The sequence below is a fragment of the Phoca vitulina genome, unplaced genomic scaffold (assembly GCF_004348235.1).
Source record: "Phoca vitulina isolate PV1807 unplaced genomic scaffold, GSC_HSeal_1.0 scaffold9, whole genome shotgun sequence".
Taxonomy (NCBI): Eukaryota; Metazoa; Chordata; class Mammalia; order Carnivora; family Phocidae; genus Phoca; species Phoca vitulina.
In genome coordinates, this window is record NW_022589712.1 from 50,986,221 (window position 1) to 51,003,539 (window position 17,319).

At 46.1% G+C, this 17,319-nt stretch overlaps 2 protein-coding genes and 1 long non-coding RNA gene across 3 annotated transcripts in view; 1 reads left to right on the plus strand and 2 right to left on the minus strand.

The window, feature by feature from the left end:
- Positions 1-12: 12 nt before the first annotated feature.
- Positions 13-3,490, minus strand: SMPD2 (sphingomyelin phosphodiesterase 2). Its single transcript, XM_032408094.1, has 11 exons — positions 3,314-3,490; positions 2,794-3,161; positions 2,474-2,570; positions 2,278-2,354; positions 1,829-1,922; positions 1,593-1,682; positions 1,288-1,370; positions 1,027-1,159; positions 830-934; positions 518-671; positions 13-418 (listed from the first exon to the last, which is right to left on the minus strand). The coding sequence occupies exons 2-11, from the start codon at positions 2,841-2,843 to the stop codon at positions 30-32; spliced, it is 1,272 nt and encodes a 423-aa protein (XP_032263985.1). The 5' UTR covers positions 2,844-3,161; positions 3,314-3,490; the 3' UTR covers positions 13-29.
- The window catches only part of PPIL6 (peptidylprolyl isomerase like 6), a 32,813-nt gene continuing 18,946 nt past the window's right edge, over positions 3,453-17,319 (plus strand). The window contains exons 1-5 of the mRNA XM_032408095.1: positions 3,453-3,595; positions 7,237-7,332; positions 10,377-10,565; positions 14,124-14,186; positions 14,312-14,459. Coding sequence (XP_032263986.1) covers positions 3,461-3,595; positions 7,237-7,332; positions 10,377-10,565; positions 14,124-14,186; positions 14,312-14,459 — 631 coding nt within the window. The 5' untranslated portion in view covers positions 3,453-3,460. The remainder of the gene's footprint in view (positions 3,596-7,236; positions 7,333-10,376; positions 10,566-14,123; positions 14,187-14,311; positions 14,460-17,319) is intronic.
- LOC116634599 overlaps positions 3,485-17,319 on the minus strand; it is a 39,270-nt gene continuing 25,435 nt past the window's right edge. Inside the window, exon 3 of the long non-coding RNA XR_004300004.1 lies at positions 3,485-3,773. This is a non-coding gene — a long non-coding RNA (uncharacterized LOC116634599). The remainder of the gene's footprint in view (positions 3,774-17,319) is intronic.

Sequence of the window (17,319 nt, forward strand, 5' to 3'; positions counted from 1 at the left end):
AAAAGGCAGAGCCACAAAAGTATCAAACTTTATTGTTCCTCAGTTCCATCCCCCTCCTGCTGCCCCAGGAGCAGGGCTGGCGGAGACTCTGTGCCCAGATCCTGGGCCTCCCTTGCCCTTCCCAGCACATGCTGGAGCTCAGCCCGAGCCCCAGACAAGCCCTTGGCCTCCTGCGTGTGGAAGACATAGACCGCCCCCGCCCCCAGCAGCAGTCCCACACTGGGAGTCCAGAGTAGTATGGCAACCTCCCTCACCCCTCCTCCAGCTGCCAAGGCGCACAGCAAGGCCAGGAGCAGCAGCCCTAGACCAATCACGTAGCCGGCGAAAGTGGCCCACCAGCGAGCTTGAGCCACGCCCAGGTCCAGCTCTATCCAGGCCTCCTTTAATATACTGACCAACCGTGACCTTTCTGCTGGTCCTAGAATAAAGCAGGGCAGTGGGGCAGGAAAGAGTGGGTCAGAGTGGAGGGGCTGCCTTGTGGTGGGGAGGGACCCCGGGAGAGGGTGGGGTGACTTACCATGAGTAGGGCTGGGGGTGTGCTGGGGGGGGCTGTGTCTCACACACAGAGTAGCCATCAGGGCCTCATGATCAGAGAGGGGGGTGCCACTGTGAGGGTCGTGGCCTGTAGTGGTTCTAAGAGTCTTACAGGAGATGTAAAAGCCAGAAACCGCCTAGGAAAAGTCAGGGCCAGAGAGAAACATCTTTGAGGGCCTCCTCCCGTTCTCCAGCCATCAGTGACTAGACTAGACTAGCTGGACAAAAGATGAGCACAAGCTGGTGAAAGACAGAGCCATGGTGGGTGAAGACACACTGAGGGAACAGGCCTGACCTTATACAGCACGTAGTCAATGCGGATGCCAAACGGAAAGAGCTCTAGCTCCCGCTGGTTGACGTAGCAGTTCTCAGGCAGCATGGTACAGCCTTCTTCAGAGCCCTAAGTGAATAGATGGTTCATGCTAGGACATAGAGGAGAAAGAGGAGAGAAGCTGAGGGTGTAGGCATGGAAATAATCAGGCGGGTTCTCACCTTGAAATCCCGGGTCTCGAGGTAGGCATCATGCAGCCCTGTCCACTCCTTCAGCAGGCGGCAGCCCAGGTCCTTTGGGTGCAAGTTGAGGTCGCCACACAACAGAACCACATCGGCCTTCTTGGATGTGTGGCTGGGGGAACCAGATTGGTGAGGCAGGAGTTCTTCCCCGACCGGCTCTGCCCTCCTTTAAGTGGTGCCCTGACCACCCCTCAACCCCTGGCCCATCCCACTTCCCCTGCCAAGCCCAGGCTCACACACTGGATGAACTGGGCCAGTTCCCAAGCTTGGGCCACACGATGTGTTAGGTAGATGTCCTTCTGTCGATTGTACTCGGCATGGAGCTGAGCAAGACAGGTGAGGTTATAGCAGATGAGACTGACCGTCCCTATCTGAGGGTCTAAATCATGCTTGTGTCTGTCACTTGGCATGATACTTGGTTAAAAAATGGGCTAACCTTGGGAGATCCCGGCCCCAAGCTCACCCTCAGGCAGCCCAAGTAGAGGAGGCCCATCTCTCCCTCCCAGAACCAGGCCGCCTATCCCACCCCTGCCAGCTTCACTCACGTGGGTCACATAGGCATTGAGCACCAGTCCATTTAGATGGAGCACCAGCAGCCCCACGGCCTTCCCACAGAACCAGTCTCCATGATGGATCTGCAGGCAGGAGGGAGCAGGAACTCAGGGCATGGCTACTCTCTTTCTGCCCACCCCCTGCAGCCCGGGGAAGGCTGCCTCCTTTACCATGTGTTACTGGGGGGTGGGAAAGGGAGGCGGAAGAAATCTGACATAATAAGGCTTACCATGTAGGGGTAGCCATTGAGGGTGTAGACGTGCTGGGTGAATTCCTGGATAGGATGTTTGGAGAAGACGCAGAGACCACTGCCGATGACACCACTGCAAACCAAGTCCTGATTAACGGCCAGAAAAGCAGAAAGAGAAAGACCCAGCCTTCCCCTCCCTCCTCTCCCAGCTGTATCAGCTACTTTTTATCTCAGTTTTGTTGATGAGATCAGCACCAGAGCAAAGCTCAAAGCAAGAGTCTCTGTGGGACGATAGAGTGACTTGATAAGGCTAGGATGGGCTGAAGAGCGTGCATCTTCCCGGTTCCACCTACTCTTGCACCCACACCCAGAGGAGAGGGCTCTGGGAAAGAGGAAGGAGGATGCCAGCAGGATAGGGAAGGGCTGGTAGGACCGAAAGCTTCCTGATCTGAGAACAAGCTTCCAGACGGGTTAGGTAGGCTTCTCACCTACTGAAATAGTGTGCAGCTGGGTAGGTGGGCAACAGCTTCTGTCTCAGGTACTGGAAGTCCTGCTCACTCCACACCTGAGGGAAGAGGTGAGGATGCTTGCCTGCCCGCCCCCCGGGAAACGTCCCCTCCTGCGCCCCCAGCCGCCCCCCACCCCGTCCCAGTCAGGGTTCCACACCAGTTGCACACTGCCCACCTCCTCCAGGAGAGCTAGGTCGAAGCTCTCCATGTTCAGAAAGTCTCCCAGGCGCTTCATGCGGTCGGCCCGGCGCTTGCTCAGGTAGGGAATGCCCCTGAGGACGAGAAGGGCCAGGCAAGGTGATGGCTGGAGGCGCTGCGCTCTCCGTGCACCGCGGGAGCCGGGGCCGGTGTGGGCCTGGAGGTGCGGGTGCCCCCCGCCCCCGGAGACTGGAGGACAGGGTAGAGCCGTGGCCCGGATGTGAGGGAGGCTTCCGTCCTCTGGCTGTGGGTGCGAATGGAGCTGTGGCCCCGGACCCACCCCGCGGGCGCTCTCACCAGCAGTTGAGGTTAAAGATCCTCAGTCGCAGAGAGAAGTTGGGCTTCATGGCGAGCGATCTCCGCAGGCGTTGGACAACACCGCCTCCCCGGCGACGACTGCGGCTGGAAGCGGTGCGGACTGGCGCCACCTCCTCCCGGGGCCGTGCGCACAGGTGGTCGGCCCCGCCCCCGTGCTCCCCGGAAGGCCCCGGCCTCCCAGCCCGCGCGGCTCAGGCCCTGGGCGGGGTCCGACTCCGCGTTGCACGGGCTACCAGCCCACTGCCCCCTCCTTCCCCCGCCCCCCCGCAACTGGCTGCCCGCCAACCCGGAAAGGCGATCTACTGCGAAATCTGGCGCTGCCGGGAGACGAGGGCCGCGCAGCGTCCCTGTAGGGGGGACACCAGAGGGGGTTCGGGTGGGCTGCCAGCCGGGCCGAGGCGCGCGGGGCTTCGGCGGAGCTCCCCGTTCCTTTTCGCAGGAGCTCCGTCCCCCGGCCACGGCCGCCGGCGCGCCCTCTCCCGCCTCTCGTCCGGCTCACCAGCAACAGGCGCAAAGTTGAGAGAAGACCCGGCCGTCGCCGCCGGCCCACTCGCGTCCTTCCTCCCAGCTGGAGACGGGGGCGGAGCCGCGCGGTTGCCCCGGCGACGCGCAGTGTTTGTGCTCGGAGCAGTCCCCCAGCGCCGCCATGGCGAGCCCGAAGCAGTGCCGGCCAAGGTCGGCCCGGTGCCGCTCGCAGTCGCCGTCCGAGCAGCCGCTGCAGGTGAAGGTGGTGGGGCTCTTCAAAAGCTCCAGCTTTCAGATTGCGAAGAGCGCTGCTGAGGTAACCGCGAGAAAACCACACGTGCGGGTGGCCCTTCCGGTTTCCCGGTCTCGCGCCTCCTGGTGACAGGGGTCGATGTTCCGGGAGGTAGGGATGTGTCCCGTCCGAGTAGGCTCAGTCTGTACTTCCCAGGGGGCAGGGTCGGGTCGGCTGGACGTTCCACTTCGAGAAGGGCTACCTTTAAAGCGGGATCGGAGCGAAGGAAAAGTTCAGAACCTTGCTGGGTGAGGGAGGGTAATTCCCCCCTCTAGATATCCACATATTTTATTTGCACATCAATTTTTACTTGCGTTATGGATTTTAAAAATTCATGAAAAAATATTTAGGAAGAAGTGATACCGTATAACTACTGATTTTTGTTTGTTTCTTTTTACGAACTCCCTCCCTAAGTGATTTTTGGAAACTTCATTTGGGAAGTTTTTTGGGTCCCCCTCTAAATTTTCTCTAGCATTTACTGCATTCCAATCGAATTAGGTTCTTAAGGGATTCTCAACAAATGACCTACAAGTGCTTTGGAGAATCCAGGTATTTCTTTGTAAACACACCGAACGCTATAAAAGGAAAAACACTTTAAGCAACTGGGAGACCTTGGCCAGGTCCGCCGTGGTGCAGCACACATACTACCCAAATGCAGGAGAAATGCAGAATTCAGCACATCTTTGGGGTTTACTCCGGGAATGCTACTGTTAAAATTATGCCAAAATTCTCTCCTTCAAAACCCCACCAGACTCTAGGACCATGCCCTGTCCATGTTTGTGTACCCCAAACTATCCAGCTGGATACCTGACACAAAATGTTCTCAAATAGAAGAAATCTTAAGCAATTCCTGCCTTCCTGCCGGCTCTAAGTCCGCAGAGTTAAAGAAAAGTTTGTAATTATATCAAGTGAAGAAATAAACTGTCAACCTTAAAGTAAAACAGTTATTTTACCAGCAAAATGGGTTTATTTGATAATAGCACAGGAATAGCAATTTGGGACATAGAAGCTATGGCAAACCAAAGGCAATCTGGGAGATCAAAGGACAGGTGCATTATAGAGAAAAGGAGGACGCTGGGAGGGGTTGCTCTGAAGAAAACTCCACTGATAGAAAGTGAGAGTTCAGGGTGGTGAAAGTCTCACCGGCTGATTGTGGTATTGGCTGTGCTTGTTGCTTAGCAAGGAGACATTCTCCTTTCCTTCTGCTGAAGGAGTAAAATAGACTTATTCCTGTTGGGAATACAAGGTTTGTCTCTTCCTGACCTGCTGGGGTCTGCAATTGAGGAGCGGTGGTGGTAAAGCATGAGAGCTCCCCCTTCTGGCCTCCCGACTCCATTTTAAGTGAGGTTTCCTTTGCTCAGTTTCACAGTAACTAATTTGTGAAACAGGTGAAGTTTACATCAAGAGGAAGAGAACAAGCAATGTCTTTGAAAACGATACATGTATCATCAAAATAAGTAGAAATTATGGGCTGTTAGCTGGGCTGATGGGATCTATAAAGTTTATGGCTCAAGTTGTATTTAAGGAATTTTTTTACCTTGTTTTTCTTTAGCTCCTTTTCTGAGGGCACATGTTTTTTGTGCCTGCTCCACACTGTAAAGGTGTTGGCGATTTTTTTCTGTAAAGCCTAGATGTTAAATTATTAGGCCTTCAGGGCCATAGGCTCTCAGTCACGACTACTAGACTGTCCTTGTACAAAAGTGGCCACAGACAATATGTAAATGAATGGTGGTTTGACAATAAAACTTAATTATAAATACTGAAATTTGACTTGCATATAATTTCACATGACACCAAAGATGATTCTTTTTTTTTTTCAACTGCTTAAAATCTAAAAATTCTTCTTAGCTTTCAAGTCTTAGGAAAACAGGCAGATTTGGCCTGCTGGCCACAGTTTGCCAACCCCTGTTGTAGAGGATGCTAAGTCAAGAAAACAATGTCTTTGGGACGCCTGGGTGGCTCAGTCGGTTAAGCGTCTGCCTTCGGCCCAGGTCATGATCCCAGGGTTCTGGGATCGAGTCCCACATCGGGCTCCTTGCTCAGCAGGGAGCCTGCTTCTCCCTCTCTCTCCCTCTGCTTGTACTCTCTCTGTCAAATAAATAAAATTAAAAAAAAAAAAAAAGAAAACAATGTCTTTGTTATATTAGTAATGTTAATTTTCCCTTTCTTGAGCTTTTGCCTACTGTAGCTCTATTTGAATATGAAAACCTATCAGTGTAAATTGAGTTAGTTTGACCTTAATAAAGGATATGGCTTTGAATAATTTCTCAACATGATCCTTTGGTAAGCAATCCTGAATACCTAATTTACTGTTGGAGATTTAGATTTGTGAAGAGTATTACATAAATTCTAATTTGGATGTAGTCCATTCTAGACACTAACTTATGAAGAAAGTATGATGAAGTATGCTTAATTTGAAAACTGTTGGACTTACTAGTTATTCCAGATGGTCCCCCCCCAGTTAGAAACACAATTGCCTCAAACTAAGCACGGACCCTGGAACTGTGACAAAGGACACATCATCTGTTGGTTGGGCAGGAGTCTAAGAAGGAAATGACCCAACTGCTATTGCCCTCTTCAGCTCCCCCTGGTCCCAAGGGCTTTCTCCTCCTTGGAATACCCACCCCTGATGAAACATACCAGGCCAATGTCCTCTTTTAGGCCATAGTCAGACCACTAAGCAGCATCCTTAGTGGAGAAGGTGCCCACCGCAGCAGCCTGCTCTCACTGTTCCTTGTGGGACAGATCTCCTCAGCCCCGCTCAGAAATGTGAGGCCTGTTAGGGCCTCCTCTGCCTTCTCTCGCTTGACCAGGAGGCAAAATGCAACATACCAGGAAGCAAAACTTTCTTGGTTTTTTGACAGGAATTGTTAACCAGTAAGAATTTTCTCTGATTTGTATAGACAAAATAATGTATGTTACACCAAAACATGCTCAGTATCTAAACCTAAACATATTTAGTATTTATTTCACTTCTTCCCAAGGGGTGTAACCACAGCAATATCCTTTTGGTCCTTCTCCACATATCGATAAATTAAAATAATAACATTTATTTTAGTTTAAAGTTATCTGTAGAGGGAGGGGGATGGGTTAAACAGGGGCTGGGGATTAAGGAGGTCACTTGTCCTGATGAGTACCAGGTGATGTATGGAATTGTTGAATCACTATATTGTACACCTGAAACTGATAAAACACTAGTTAAAATAAAGTAACATCTTCTTTTCATTAAAAAAAGTATCTGTAGATCCCCTAAAGTTTAGTAAGAGTTTAATTTAGGGAAAAACTGGTCCTAAAAGAACATGGCAAATCAAAATTTATTTGTTCATTTCCTCATTCATTTGCTCTGTGTGGATGGTCCACTACGTGCCAGATGTTGAGGCCAGTGGGAGTATAGGAAAACTAGGATATAGTCTTGGCCCTCAAGGAGCTTATACTCTAGAAATGAGAGACCAAATAAGTCAGAGCCCCAGGATGAGCTGGGGAGTGAATTAATGGAGGTAAGCACAGGGGCCTCTGGGAGCAAGAAGGGGGCATCTAAGCCAGATTGTGTGGCCTGGGTATGCACTGTATAAAGCCTCCTGAAGCCCCCATAAAAATTGGGGGAAATGATTTCTACCTTAAAAGAGAACTTACTCTAAAATAATTATTTCTATTTTGAAACCTAGACTCTGAAGAGTAATTATCCATCCAAATTTGAAGATCCTATAGTAGTTCCTCTTCAAGAATTTGCATGGGATCAGTATCTACAGGAGAAAAAAAGGGTAAAGAATATTTGGGGTATGGGCAATGAACAGAGTTTTGCCTCAGTTATTCATCTATGCATTGTTTTGGAAAAACTGGAGCAGTGATTTTAGAGCAACTTGATTTGATTTCTCTAAATTATATACTTTTCCTAAATCATTTCAATCATTTTACCAGGCTGATGTTAAGAAAAAGTAAAATATTTACAGGATTTTCTTTCGGAAGACATGTGATAAAGGTAAGTTTTAGACTCTCAATGCTGCTATGTACCCCAGCTGATGGTTAGCCCGCTCTCCCTGCACATCGCTTACTCACACTTCCTGTGACACCTTGGCACTCGTGGTCCTTACTTGGGAAGGTCTTGGTGGTCTACAGCACAGACACAGTGTGGGGCTTGTGCGGGGCAGGGGAGGGGGGGAGCTTGTGGCCTATGGAGCTCTGATGACAGGCACCAAGTTCCCACAGGGCAGCCCTGTCCTAACTAAAGCTTCCTCTCTGCCTTCTCCCCACTAACAGCACCCTTGGAGAACCCCAGGCCCCAGGGCTAGCAGAGCCTGCCTAAGGAGGGCAGATAGGTTTCCTCTCGGGTACCAACCCTGATCATTTGGTAATTCTGCCTAGAACATGTGATACAAAGAGTTCTAAGGTGGCATCCTGGCCCAGCCATACCTCCTGTTGGGGTGAGGTGGGAATGGGGTACACTTCCTGCTTGCCATCCCTGGCCCAGAGCCGTAGAGTCCCAGTCCTGGTTTCCCTGCCCCACCCTATCTCCCCAGTGGCTGATGAAATCCCATGTCCCCTGACCAGAGCAGTGGTTGCACGAGGACGTCCTGTGACCCTGTGGTTATCCTACAGTGTTGCTGTAGGGTATCATGGCACTGTGCACTCACGTGAGTGCTGCAGGACGGAGGCCACAATGCAGTTGTTAAGTCTTACCATTTTCAGAGCCATGATACATTCTCATTGGAATTCAGAGAGAACAGCAGCAAACATCTACACACAGTGCTTATTATATGCCAGATGCTATTCTCTTGACTTATGTATATATTAACTCCAATCCTTACAACAACTGGGGTGACCAGTGGTCCTGCTTTGCCTAGTTTGGAGGGCTTTCCTGGGAGCAGGAATTTCAAAGCTAAAGCTGGGACAGTCCTAGACAAACTGGGACAGCTGGTCAGGACAATTGGTTACCTTAACGAAAATATGTTTTTCTTAATTTTTTTTTTTATCACCAAACTACTTACACTGCCTACCAGTCTCATACTGTCCACCTACAGGAGAGCCATGATCTCGTGCTTTGTGGTCTGCACCCATTCCTTTTACAGATTCCCACTGGATTCTTAAAGACTGCTGTGGATTCCATTCCGCAGTTTCCAGCCACTTCAGCCTGGGTTTACTGACCTTGGGATGTTTTGTGTTCTCTTCCTTCTGCTTTTCTCATGGGGCCTGAATGAGGCTTTCTAGGTAATCACTGCTGCTTCTTTCCACCTACTCTTTATTCCCTATCCTTCCTTTCTTCCTTTTCTCACCCTCATCTCTTGGACACTTGTCACTTTATCCTTTTCTTGTTTCAGGCCAGTTTTTGTCCTTCCTCAATGTAAGCATTGTGCCTTGTGTCATATGTAGTGCTCTTAGCACATCTGAGGTTAGGTCTGCGCTGGCCTCATGTTTCAGCAGAATGTAATGCCTCCCCTGAGTGGTGGCTTCTGGGCCTTTGGAAAAGCTTTTCTCTTCCCTCCAGAGAAGGCAGCATCTTATGTCTCAGTGCTGGAAAGCCCCAGAAACCACTGGGTCCAGGACACTATCTTAAGCATGAGAGGAGGCCTCCTCATGCACAGACGACACACAAAGATGAGGCATCTACATCATCAGCCTCCGAGTAAAGTGTACCTCCTACTGCATTTCTCCCACCAGGCTAAATAAATATCCACATTAGCCATACCCAGACTAAATAAATATCCCTTTTTAAAGTTTTGCATTCTATAAAATGTGATAACACTGATAAAATCTAAACCGTTTAGGGACTATTGACCCACAGGCTTTATCAGTGATTTATAGTTCAGCCTCAAGAAGTTTATTCTTTTCCTCAAACTAGGTTTTAATATGGGTGTTGGAATGGGATATGAGATCTGGGAGAAGAGCGGGGAGTGCAGCAAATTGGCAAGCTGAAGGCAAACTGTTCCCCAAACCAGCATTTCCCCAAGTGTGGTCTCCAGACCAGCAACGTCAGCATCTCCTGGGATGTTGTTAGACATGCAAATTCTCAGGCCCCATTCCGGAATCAGAATCAGAAACTCGGGTGGGGCTCAGGAATCTGTAATTCTGCTTGCCTGCTAAAATTTGAGAACAGCTGTCCCAAATTATTCATACTTTTGCCAGGACTGGCACTGGGTCATAATAAACCAGATCTATCTTCCGAGGGGGCATTACTCATGGTCACACACTGGGATTCAGGAGGTTGACCGTTAGTGTTTGGATAAACACACAAATGCACTTCATTTTAAGGGGCTTAGACTTGGAAGTGTTTGGACAAAGGTGAGTTCTCTCCCTCCTTACACCTGGGGTCCACCAGAAGTCCCTGCTGGCCCCCAGGAGGCATTTCCTTTCCCTGACCCCACTCCCTCAAAAAAGCATTCTTTCCATCCTTGGCACTGAAAACCACGTATTACTCAGAATCCTTAGCCTTTCCAAGTATACACACAGTAAACTGTATTTCAGAAATGAAGCCAGAGACTGCATTTTGTTTTCAAGTTAACATAACACGTATGCTATGCATACAGATTTTTATTACCAGATCACTATCTACTTTCAATGACTGTACCATTTTTAGTATTTACTTTTAGGTCATTCTTTGCTTTCAGTGATATCAGATTCTTAAAAATGTTCTTAAATTCTATTTGAGAGCAAAATTCGAAAAGATGGCAAAAAAAAAAAAATCCATTTTTTAAAAGATTCAGTTAGAGTCTATCCCAGTTGGGCTCTGGCTTGTGGGTTTATAGCAAGGTTGGTTCCCCCCCCCCCACAATACAGTTTTTGGTTTTTTTTTTATCCTTTTCCTTTATAGGAACTCAAGAATGAAATCTGGGAATATTCTTCCTATGTGATGTGTTTTGTTAACGATCAGCTCCTGGGTGATGCATTTGATCTTCAGAAATGGGCTCACAAGATGTGGGATGTAGTTGATTTTAAGCCCCCTGAACTTTATGAGGCACTTACTGTGGATTATTCTGCTAAATTCTTAACAGACACCAAGGCAAGTTACACTAATTTTTAAAGAAAAATAGTGGAATCTTTGATCATTTATATTGATTCAGCATAAATAACTGATATCCTAACAAAGGAATATAAATGTTTAAGAGTAGGTTTTAAGTTCTCAGTGGCCTATAATCCAGTTGCAAAGGATTATATATAATGTTGCAGGATTTGGCTCAACAGTTTGCAAGGCAAGCATACCTCACAGCAGGCCGACTGCACGGGGGAGAGCATCCCTGTTCAAACATTTCTACTCCCCATTAGAGATTTATACGCATTAATTATCCATTTTAAAACATAAAGAGCCCCCCCCCCCCCGCTTCAGAGAAGTTCGAGCCTATCATCCATTCACCCTTAGTATGAAAAATTTTAATTAGACTGTCTAACACCTAAGTGAGAGGTACTGCACTAAGAGAATGAAAAATTTGAGAAGAAAAGTAACATTTTAAAGATTTTATTTGAGAGAGAGAGAAAGAGCACAAGTGGGGGGTGAGGAGGGGCAGAGGGAGAGGGAGAAGCATACTTCCCACTAAGCAGGGAGCCCGGTGCGGGGCTCGATCCCAGGACCCCGGGATCATGACCTGAGCAGAAGGCAGATGCTTAACCGACTGAGCCACCCAGGCACCCCGAAAGGTGACATTTTAAAGCATGACACATAGTTGGCAAGAGCAGGACCAGACCAGCTAAGGCCCTGGGGAGGTTTCCAATGGACAGTCATGAAGCTTGAGGTCCAGGAGAGTGAGAGACAGACATCAGGGTGGAATGGCAATAGAGGTAAAAGTACTTTGTAATTTTCCTCAGAAGCTTGTTATAGCCACAAGAACCACATGCTGAAAATCATTTCCTGCTTATGGTGGCCTGTGCCCACAGAAAGACCCAGTGCTAGGATTTGAGCTATAAAAAGGCAAAGACCTTTGTTTCCTTCATCCTCATTTAACTGTTAACTGCCTTGAACGCAATCTGAAACATAGTATGAACTCAGTGAATGTCTGGTTGAATAAACAATGCACTTGGAAAATACTAGAAACTCTGGGGTATGGGGAGGAATGTAATGTTCACAGCAGTTAATTCCCAAAAGGACAAGGGTCTAAAAGTGCATGGTGTATTCAGGGAAGGGCAGGGGACAGCAAAGAGGCCAGAATTAATAGGAAATGAGCCTGGGAAAATGAGTATCAGTCACCAACAATACCAAGCTACTTAAGGACAAAAGGGATGCATTGAAAGGATATTGGTAACCTCACAATTGACAGGAAAGCTGGAGAACCAGGTTTTGGAAAGCAGGTGGGAACCAAGGGAGGCCTGGCAGCAGGAAAACGTGGCTAGAGTCACGTCCCAGAAATGTGCAGCTAGGATGCTGCCATGGGTGCCCACTGGCCCTGGGTTCACATTGCGACCTTCACTGAGAATTCCTTCTCAACTGGTGTCTTTGCATCATTCCCTGGACATCCAAGGCCCCAGGCAGGAGCACCTGACTAATCCAGCCCAAATCATATCCCCACACCCTCACTCTCACAGAGTGGGGGGAGGGAGAATCTGGCCCCTTTAGTGTCTTTAGAGGGTGGTGGGTCCCGTAGAGAGTTCCCCAAAGGGAAACATCCCCAGATGTTAAAGAGGGGGAGAAAAAAAAATCCACTAAAGAAAGGTTGAACTTAGTCCATTCTGAACTCCATTCTGAACTAAGGAGTTAGCTTTTTTTCTAGAAGGAAGCTGAGCCAACAGAACTTTTCATAAAGAGTATGACATAATCTTTGCTTTTTTGGAAAAAGTTTTAGGGCTGTGCAAAAACAGGGTGGAGTAGGGAGACCTTGGTGGCAGGGTGACCACTTGGAACACTGCTATAGTAGTGTGGCCTAGAGATGATGACAGCCTGAATTCATGGCAGTGAGGAGGGAGGACCTGGATTCCAGAGAAAATCCTTAAATTTTTTTGTGCAGAGGCTAGATTTTTCTTGCTGCAGGGACTTGTTTACTTCTGGGTTGCAATGATATACAAGATAATTATGTTTGCATGTTTGGCTGCTAGGTCACATTACCTTGTGTTGTGCTTATTTGCTCTTTCATTAGAATTGTCAGAATTACCTACTCTTGACAACTGCATAAAGATAATATATTGACACAGAGGGAAGTTTTTGTTTTTTTTGTTTTTTTTTTTAATTTATTTATTTGACAGAGAGATAGCACAAGCAGGCAGAGCGGCAGGCAGAGGGAAAGGGAGAAGCAGGCTCTCTGCTGAGCAGGGAGCCCGATGCGGGGCTCGATCCTAGGACCCTGGGATCATGACCTGAGCCGAAGGCAGCCGCTTAACCGACTGAGCCACCCAGGCGCCCTGACACAGAGGGAAGTTTAATGATGCCCGAATGGACTTACCCATTTCATAAATTAATTGTGATTTCCAGTATATCCTCTTTTTCCACCCAAGCCTGTTAAGTTTATTATATTATGCCTCTTACAATAAAGTTATACTATTCTTTTATAATTCAGAACTTGTAGTACAGAAGCTGAGAGGCACAAAAAAGTTAATCATAATTACTATGGATATAATACTTCCTGGATGCCAGATAACACAATATTATTACAGTCTCTTAATTAAAAAAAAAAAAAAAAGGCTTAAGTGACATAAAGTAGTGACAGTGATACCATAAAAGTGATTTCATTTATGTTTCCTAGATTCTTAACAAATAGGGCAGGGCAAGTTATGTAGCTTGTTAAATCAGGTGGCACCTTTATGTATGAGAATGATGCCCAAGATTTAAAATGTGTCCCATTAGGTGCAGCACTCTGCTCCCTAAATGAATGCTACTGTGATGGAGACTGTGTTTTCATTTTGGATGCCTCTTTGTAGAGCTAGACGAGATCACACAAATGTTAGCTGTCTCTATCAGAAAGGGTGCCAAATGAGCATGATTGAAATAACATGAAAGCACAGCATATTCTCTTCCCTTCCCCTGGTCCCATACCTCCTATGGGTATGGTGTCGTTGTTTTCCCACTCAGAAAGGACGTGACCTGGCTCTGGGTAGCTAATTGGTGCTCTCTCTCAAAATCGAGAATATATGGTAACCAAATCCATGGCACTCATGTTGGATGTTTCCCAAAATTACTCAGGACAGAAAATTCTGTCCTGTTTCTTTTCCCAAAGGGACCAACTAGTGTTCCTTTCCACACCTAGCTTGCAATGTAGGGGATATCTAGGCCATGTGTTCTCTGTCTGGTGTGTAGGTTAAAATTATTCAAAGCTTCACTACTAAAGGGTTTTATTTGTTTTTTTAGATTTTATTTATTTGACAGAGAGACACAGCAAGAGAGGGAACACAAGCAGGGGGAGCGGGAGAGGGAGAAGCAGGCTTCCCGCTGAGCAGGGAGCCCGATGCGGGGCTCGATCCCAGGACCCTGGGATCATGACCCGAGCCAAAGGCAGCCGCTTAACTGACTGAGCCACCCAGGTGTCCTTGCTTTTGAAATCTTATCACTGAAAACATTATTCTGTGGTATTTTTGGTCATTTCTAAAACTTTCTTCCAGACACTGACCTGCATTATCTTTTTCTCCCTAATTTTAATAGCATGCTTTTGTGTTCTTGGACATTTCTGTTGATTTTTATCCAATTGGAAGACTGGTTTTTGAGGTAAAAGGCTTTTTGTTCTTACTTATTTTTGTTATTTTTTAAATAAGTGGGAGGTAGAGGTAGGAATCCGTAACTGTCAAAATATTAAATATTTAATCTTTGAAACCTTTTATTTTTATTTGTAGCTATACTGTGATGCATGTCCCAAAACATGTAGAAACTTTCAGACGTTGTGCACAGGAAAAGCAGGGTATTCTCAAAGTGGCATCAGGCTACATTACGTAGGTTCAATTTTTCATCGAGTAGTACCAAATGGTTGGATACAAGGAGGAGGTAAGTTTAAAATCTTAAATGCAACTTAATTGTAATGTCAAATCAGAATGTCCAGAATTTTATCTATCTTTGTGAAATGCATATAGAATTAGATATATTTATATTAGATATTATATATATATATTGAAAGGATATTTTATATGGCCAAATGATTAAGATATTCATACTCTTTTTTAAAATGTCATAAATTTTGAAATAAACAAATCTAAAGTTTTGTTACCCAGAATATTACAAATTAAAAAGTGATATAACATAGGAAGATACCATTTTTCATATCAAAATATAATTTTAAATGTTCGTCTAAATAGTGGACGCCTGGATGGCTCAGTTGGTTGAGCATCCAACTCTTGATTTCGGTTCAGGTTATGATCTCAGGGTTGTGAGATGGAGCCCCTGAGTCATTGAGCCCCTCATCAGGCTCCATGCCCAGGGTGGAGCCTGCTGAAGATTCTCTCTCTTCCCCACCTCTCTAAAAAAAAAAAGAAGCTCATCTAAATAAATAGCACCTAGAAAATACAGTGCTTTTTTTTTTTTTTTTAATTTTTTTTTTAAGATTTTATTTATTTGCGAGAGAGACAATGAGAGACAGAGAGCATGAGAGGGAGGAGGGTCAGAGGGAGAAGCAGACTCCCTGCTGAGCAGGGACCCTGATGTGGGACTCGATCCCGGGACTCCAGGATCATGACCTGAGCCGAAGGCAGTCGCTTAACCAACTGAGTCACCCAGGCGCCCGAAAATACAGTGCTTTTAAGAGACATTCTAAAGCTAGGAATTTGAAAACAACTTATTTCTCACCAAAGATGTTACATTGTTACAGTGTAAAAGTAAGAGCTAAAGCATTTTGTTCTCCATTTTCGCTATCTTTTCAGGTCAGTCCTTTGACTTCACACAGAGTAGGTCTCTGACTAACAGCACAAAATTAAATTTTGAAGGCCTTTTGGGAGGTATCCCATAGGGAACAATCAGGCAGCAATTTAAAAATAATTGGCTAAGAGTGTAAGGAGATTTGCTTGAACTTGATGAAATATGCAGAGGCTTAAATTAATAATGCTTAATTATTTTTCTACAATCTGGAACATTCTGAGGCTGATGAGAAAAATGTAGTTTAATCCAGGCATTTGTATGAAAATCAACTATTTTTCCCTCAGTTTCTCCAAAAATGAGATCATATCACCCATAGTGTTACCTAACCTCATTATTTTCCCATTTCATATACATATATGGTATGTCTTCCTACGGCAATAAACATAAACATGTACAATTTTTAGGGTCTGCCTAGTTTTTCATATATTGCTATACCAATTTACAGCTGGCCCTTGAACAATAAGGAGTTTGAACTGTGGGGGTCCACTGATTTTTTACAATACAGTACTGTAAATGTATTTTCTCTTCCTTATGATTTTTTCTTTTATTTATTTATTTTTATTTATTTGAGAGAGAGAGAGAGTGAGATAGAGAGCATGAGCAGGGGAAAAGGTAGAGAGAGAAGCAGGCTCTCCGCTGAGCAGCAAGCGCAATGCGGGACTCGATCCCAAAACCCTGGGATCATGACCTGAGCCGAAGGCAGGCACTTAACCGACTGAGCCACCCAGGCAACCCCTTTTTCTTTTAAAGATTTATTTATTTATTTGAGAGAGCGCGCGCGTACGCACACGCGGGGTAGGGGCAGAGGGAGAGGGGGAGAGAGTCTTAAGCAGACTGTGCTGAGCGCAGAGCCCCATGTGGGTCTCAATCTCATGACCCCGAGATCATGACCTGAACCAAAACCAAAAGTTGGATGCTTAACTAACTGTGCCACCCAGGCGCCCCTTCCTTATGATTTTCTTAATAACATTTTCTTTTCTCCAGCTTCCTTTATTGTAAGAATACAGCATATAATACATGTAACATACAAAATATGCGTTAATTGACTGTTTATGTTACTAGTAAGGCTTCTTCTGGTCAACTGTAGACTATTAATAGTTAAATTTGGCGGGATTTAAAAGTTATACAGGGCTTTTAGGCTGTGCAAGGGGTTGGCACACCTAACCCCTGCATTGTTCAAAGGTCAACATAATTAATTCCCCACTGGTGAACATTTAGATTGTTTTCAAGTATTTGTTGGTATAAAACCATCCTCAAGGGGACTAGTATCAGGGTCTCCTGAAACTAAGTTCAGTGTTGACTATTATGTGCTGGGCTCTCAGATGCTATGTTCTTCTTTGTTTTATTTTTGGTTTTTGGTTAGAGGTACACCTCCCCTTCCTGAGCCCCAGAGCAAGATTTGGGAAAAGTATGTCATATTACTTGTTTGTTTACTTATTTGAAATAAAATTTCCAAATAGTAAAATGCACAGATCTTGGGTCATGATTTCAAATAATGAACCAGCAATGTTAAGGACAGTTTGGGAAAAAAATGCTGATTACTAGATTCAAACCCAGCTGATATATACCAGTTGTACCACTTAGTACGTAGGCACTTAGCATCTCTGAATCAGTTTCTTAATCCTAACATGGGGAAAATTATAATATCACAGGATGTGGCAAGGATTCAGGATTCAGTGACACGGTATATTGGAAGTACCAAGCTCTATGAATGTTCTCCCTTCAGATGCCAGATTCGCACAGGGCTGTGGGGGGAATTTTGGAATATGGCTAATGTGGTTTTATGCTGTGCCTTAGGATGCCTCCCAACACTACTGGTTGCCCGATGGGACCAGCAGGGCCTATACGGTCTACCCTACCCCTAGCCTCACCTCATCCTCTGACAGCTCCCCTTGCTCTGCTCCACACACTGGCCTCCTTGCTGTTTCCCAAGCACATAAAGCATACATGGGCTTGAGGTCTTTTGTTGTTTCCTCTGCCTGGGACACACCCTACC

Excerpts from the sequence above, each read along its gene's own strand:
- SMPD2 (XM_032408094.1), bottom strand. The coding sequence starts at position 2,843 with ATGAAGCCCAACTTCTCTCTGCGACTGAGGATCTTTAACCTCAACTGC. Across the intron at positions 1,371-1,592 it reads TCAATGCCTATGTGACCCAC|CTCCATGCCGAGTACAATCG; the intron begins GTGAGTGAAGCT and ends TGTCTTGCTCAG. Across the intron at positions 419-517 it reads CACCCCCAGCCCTACTCATG|GACCAGCAGAAAGGTCACGG; the intron begins GTAAGTCACCCC and ends GCTTTATTCTAG.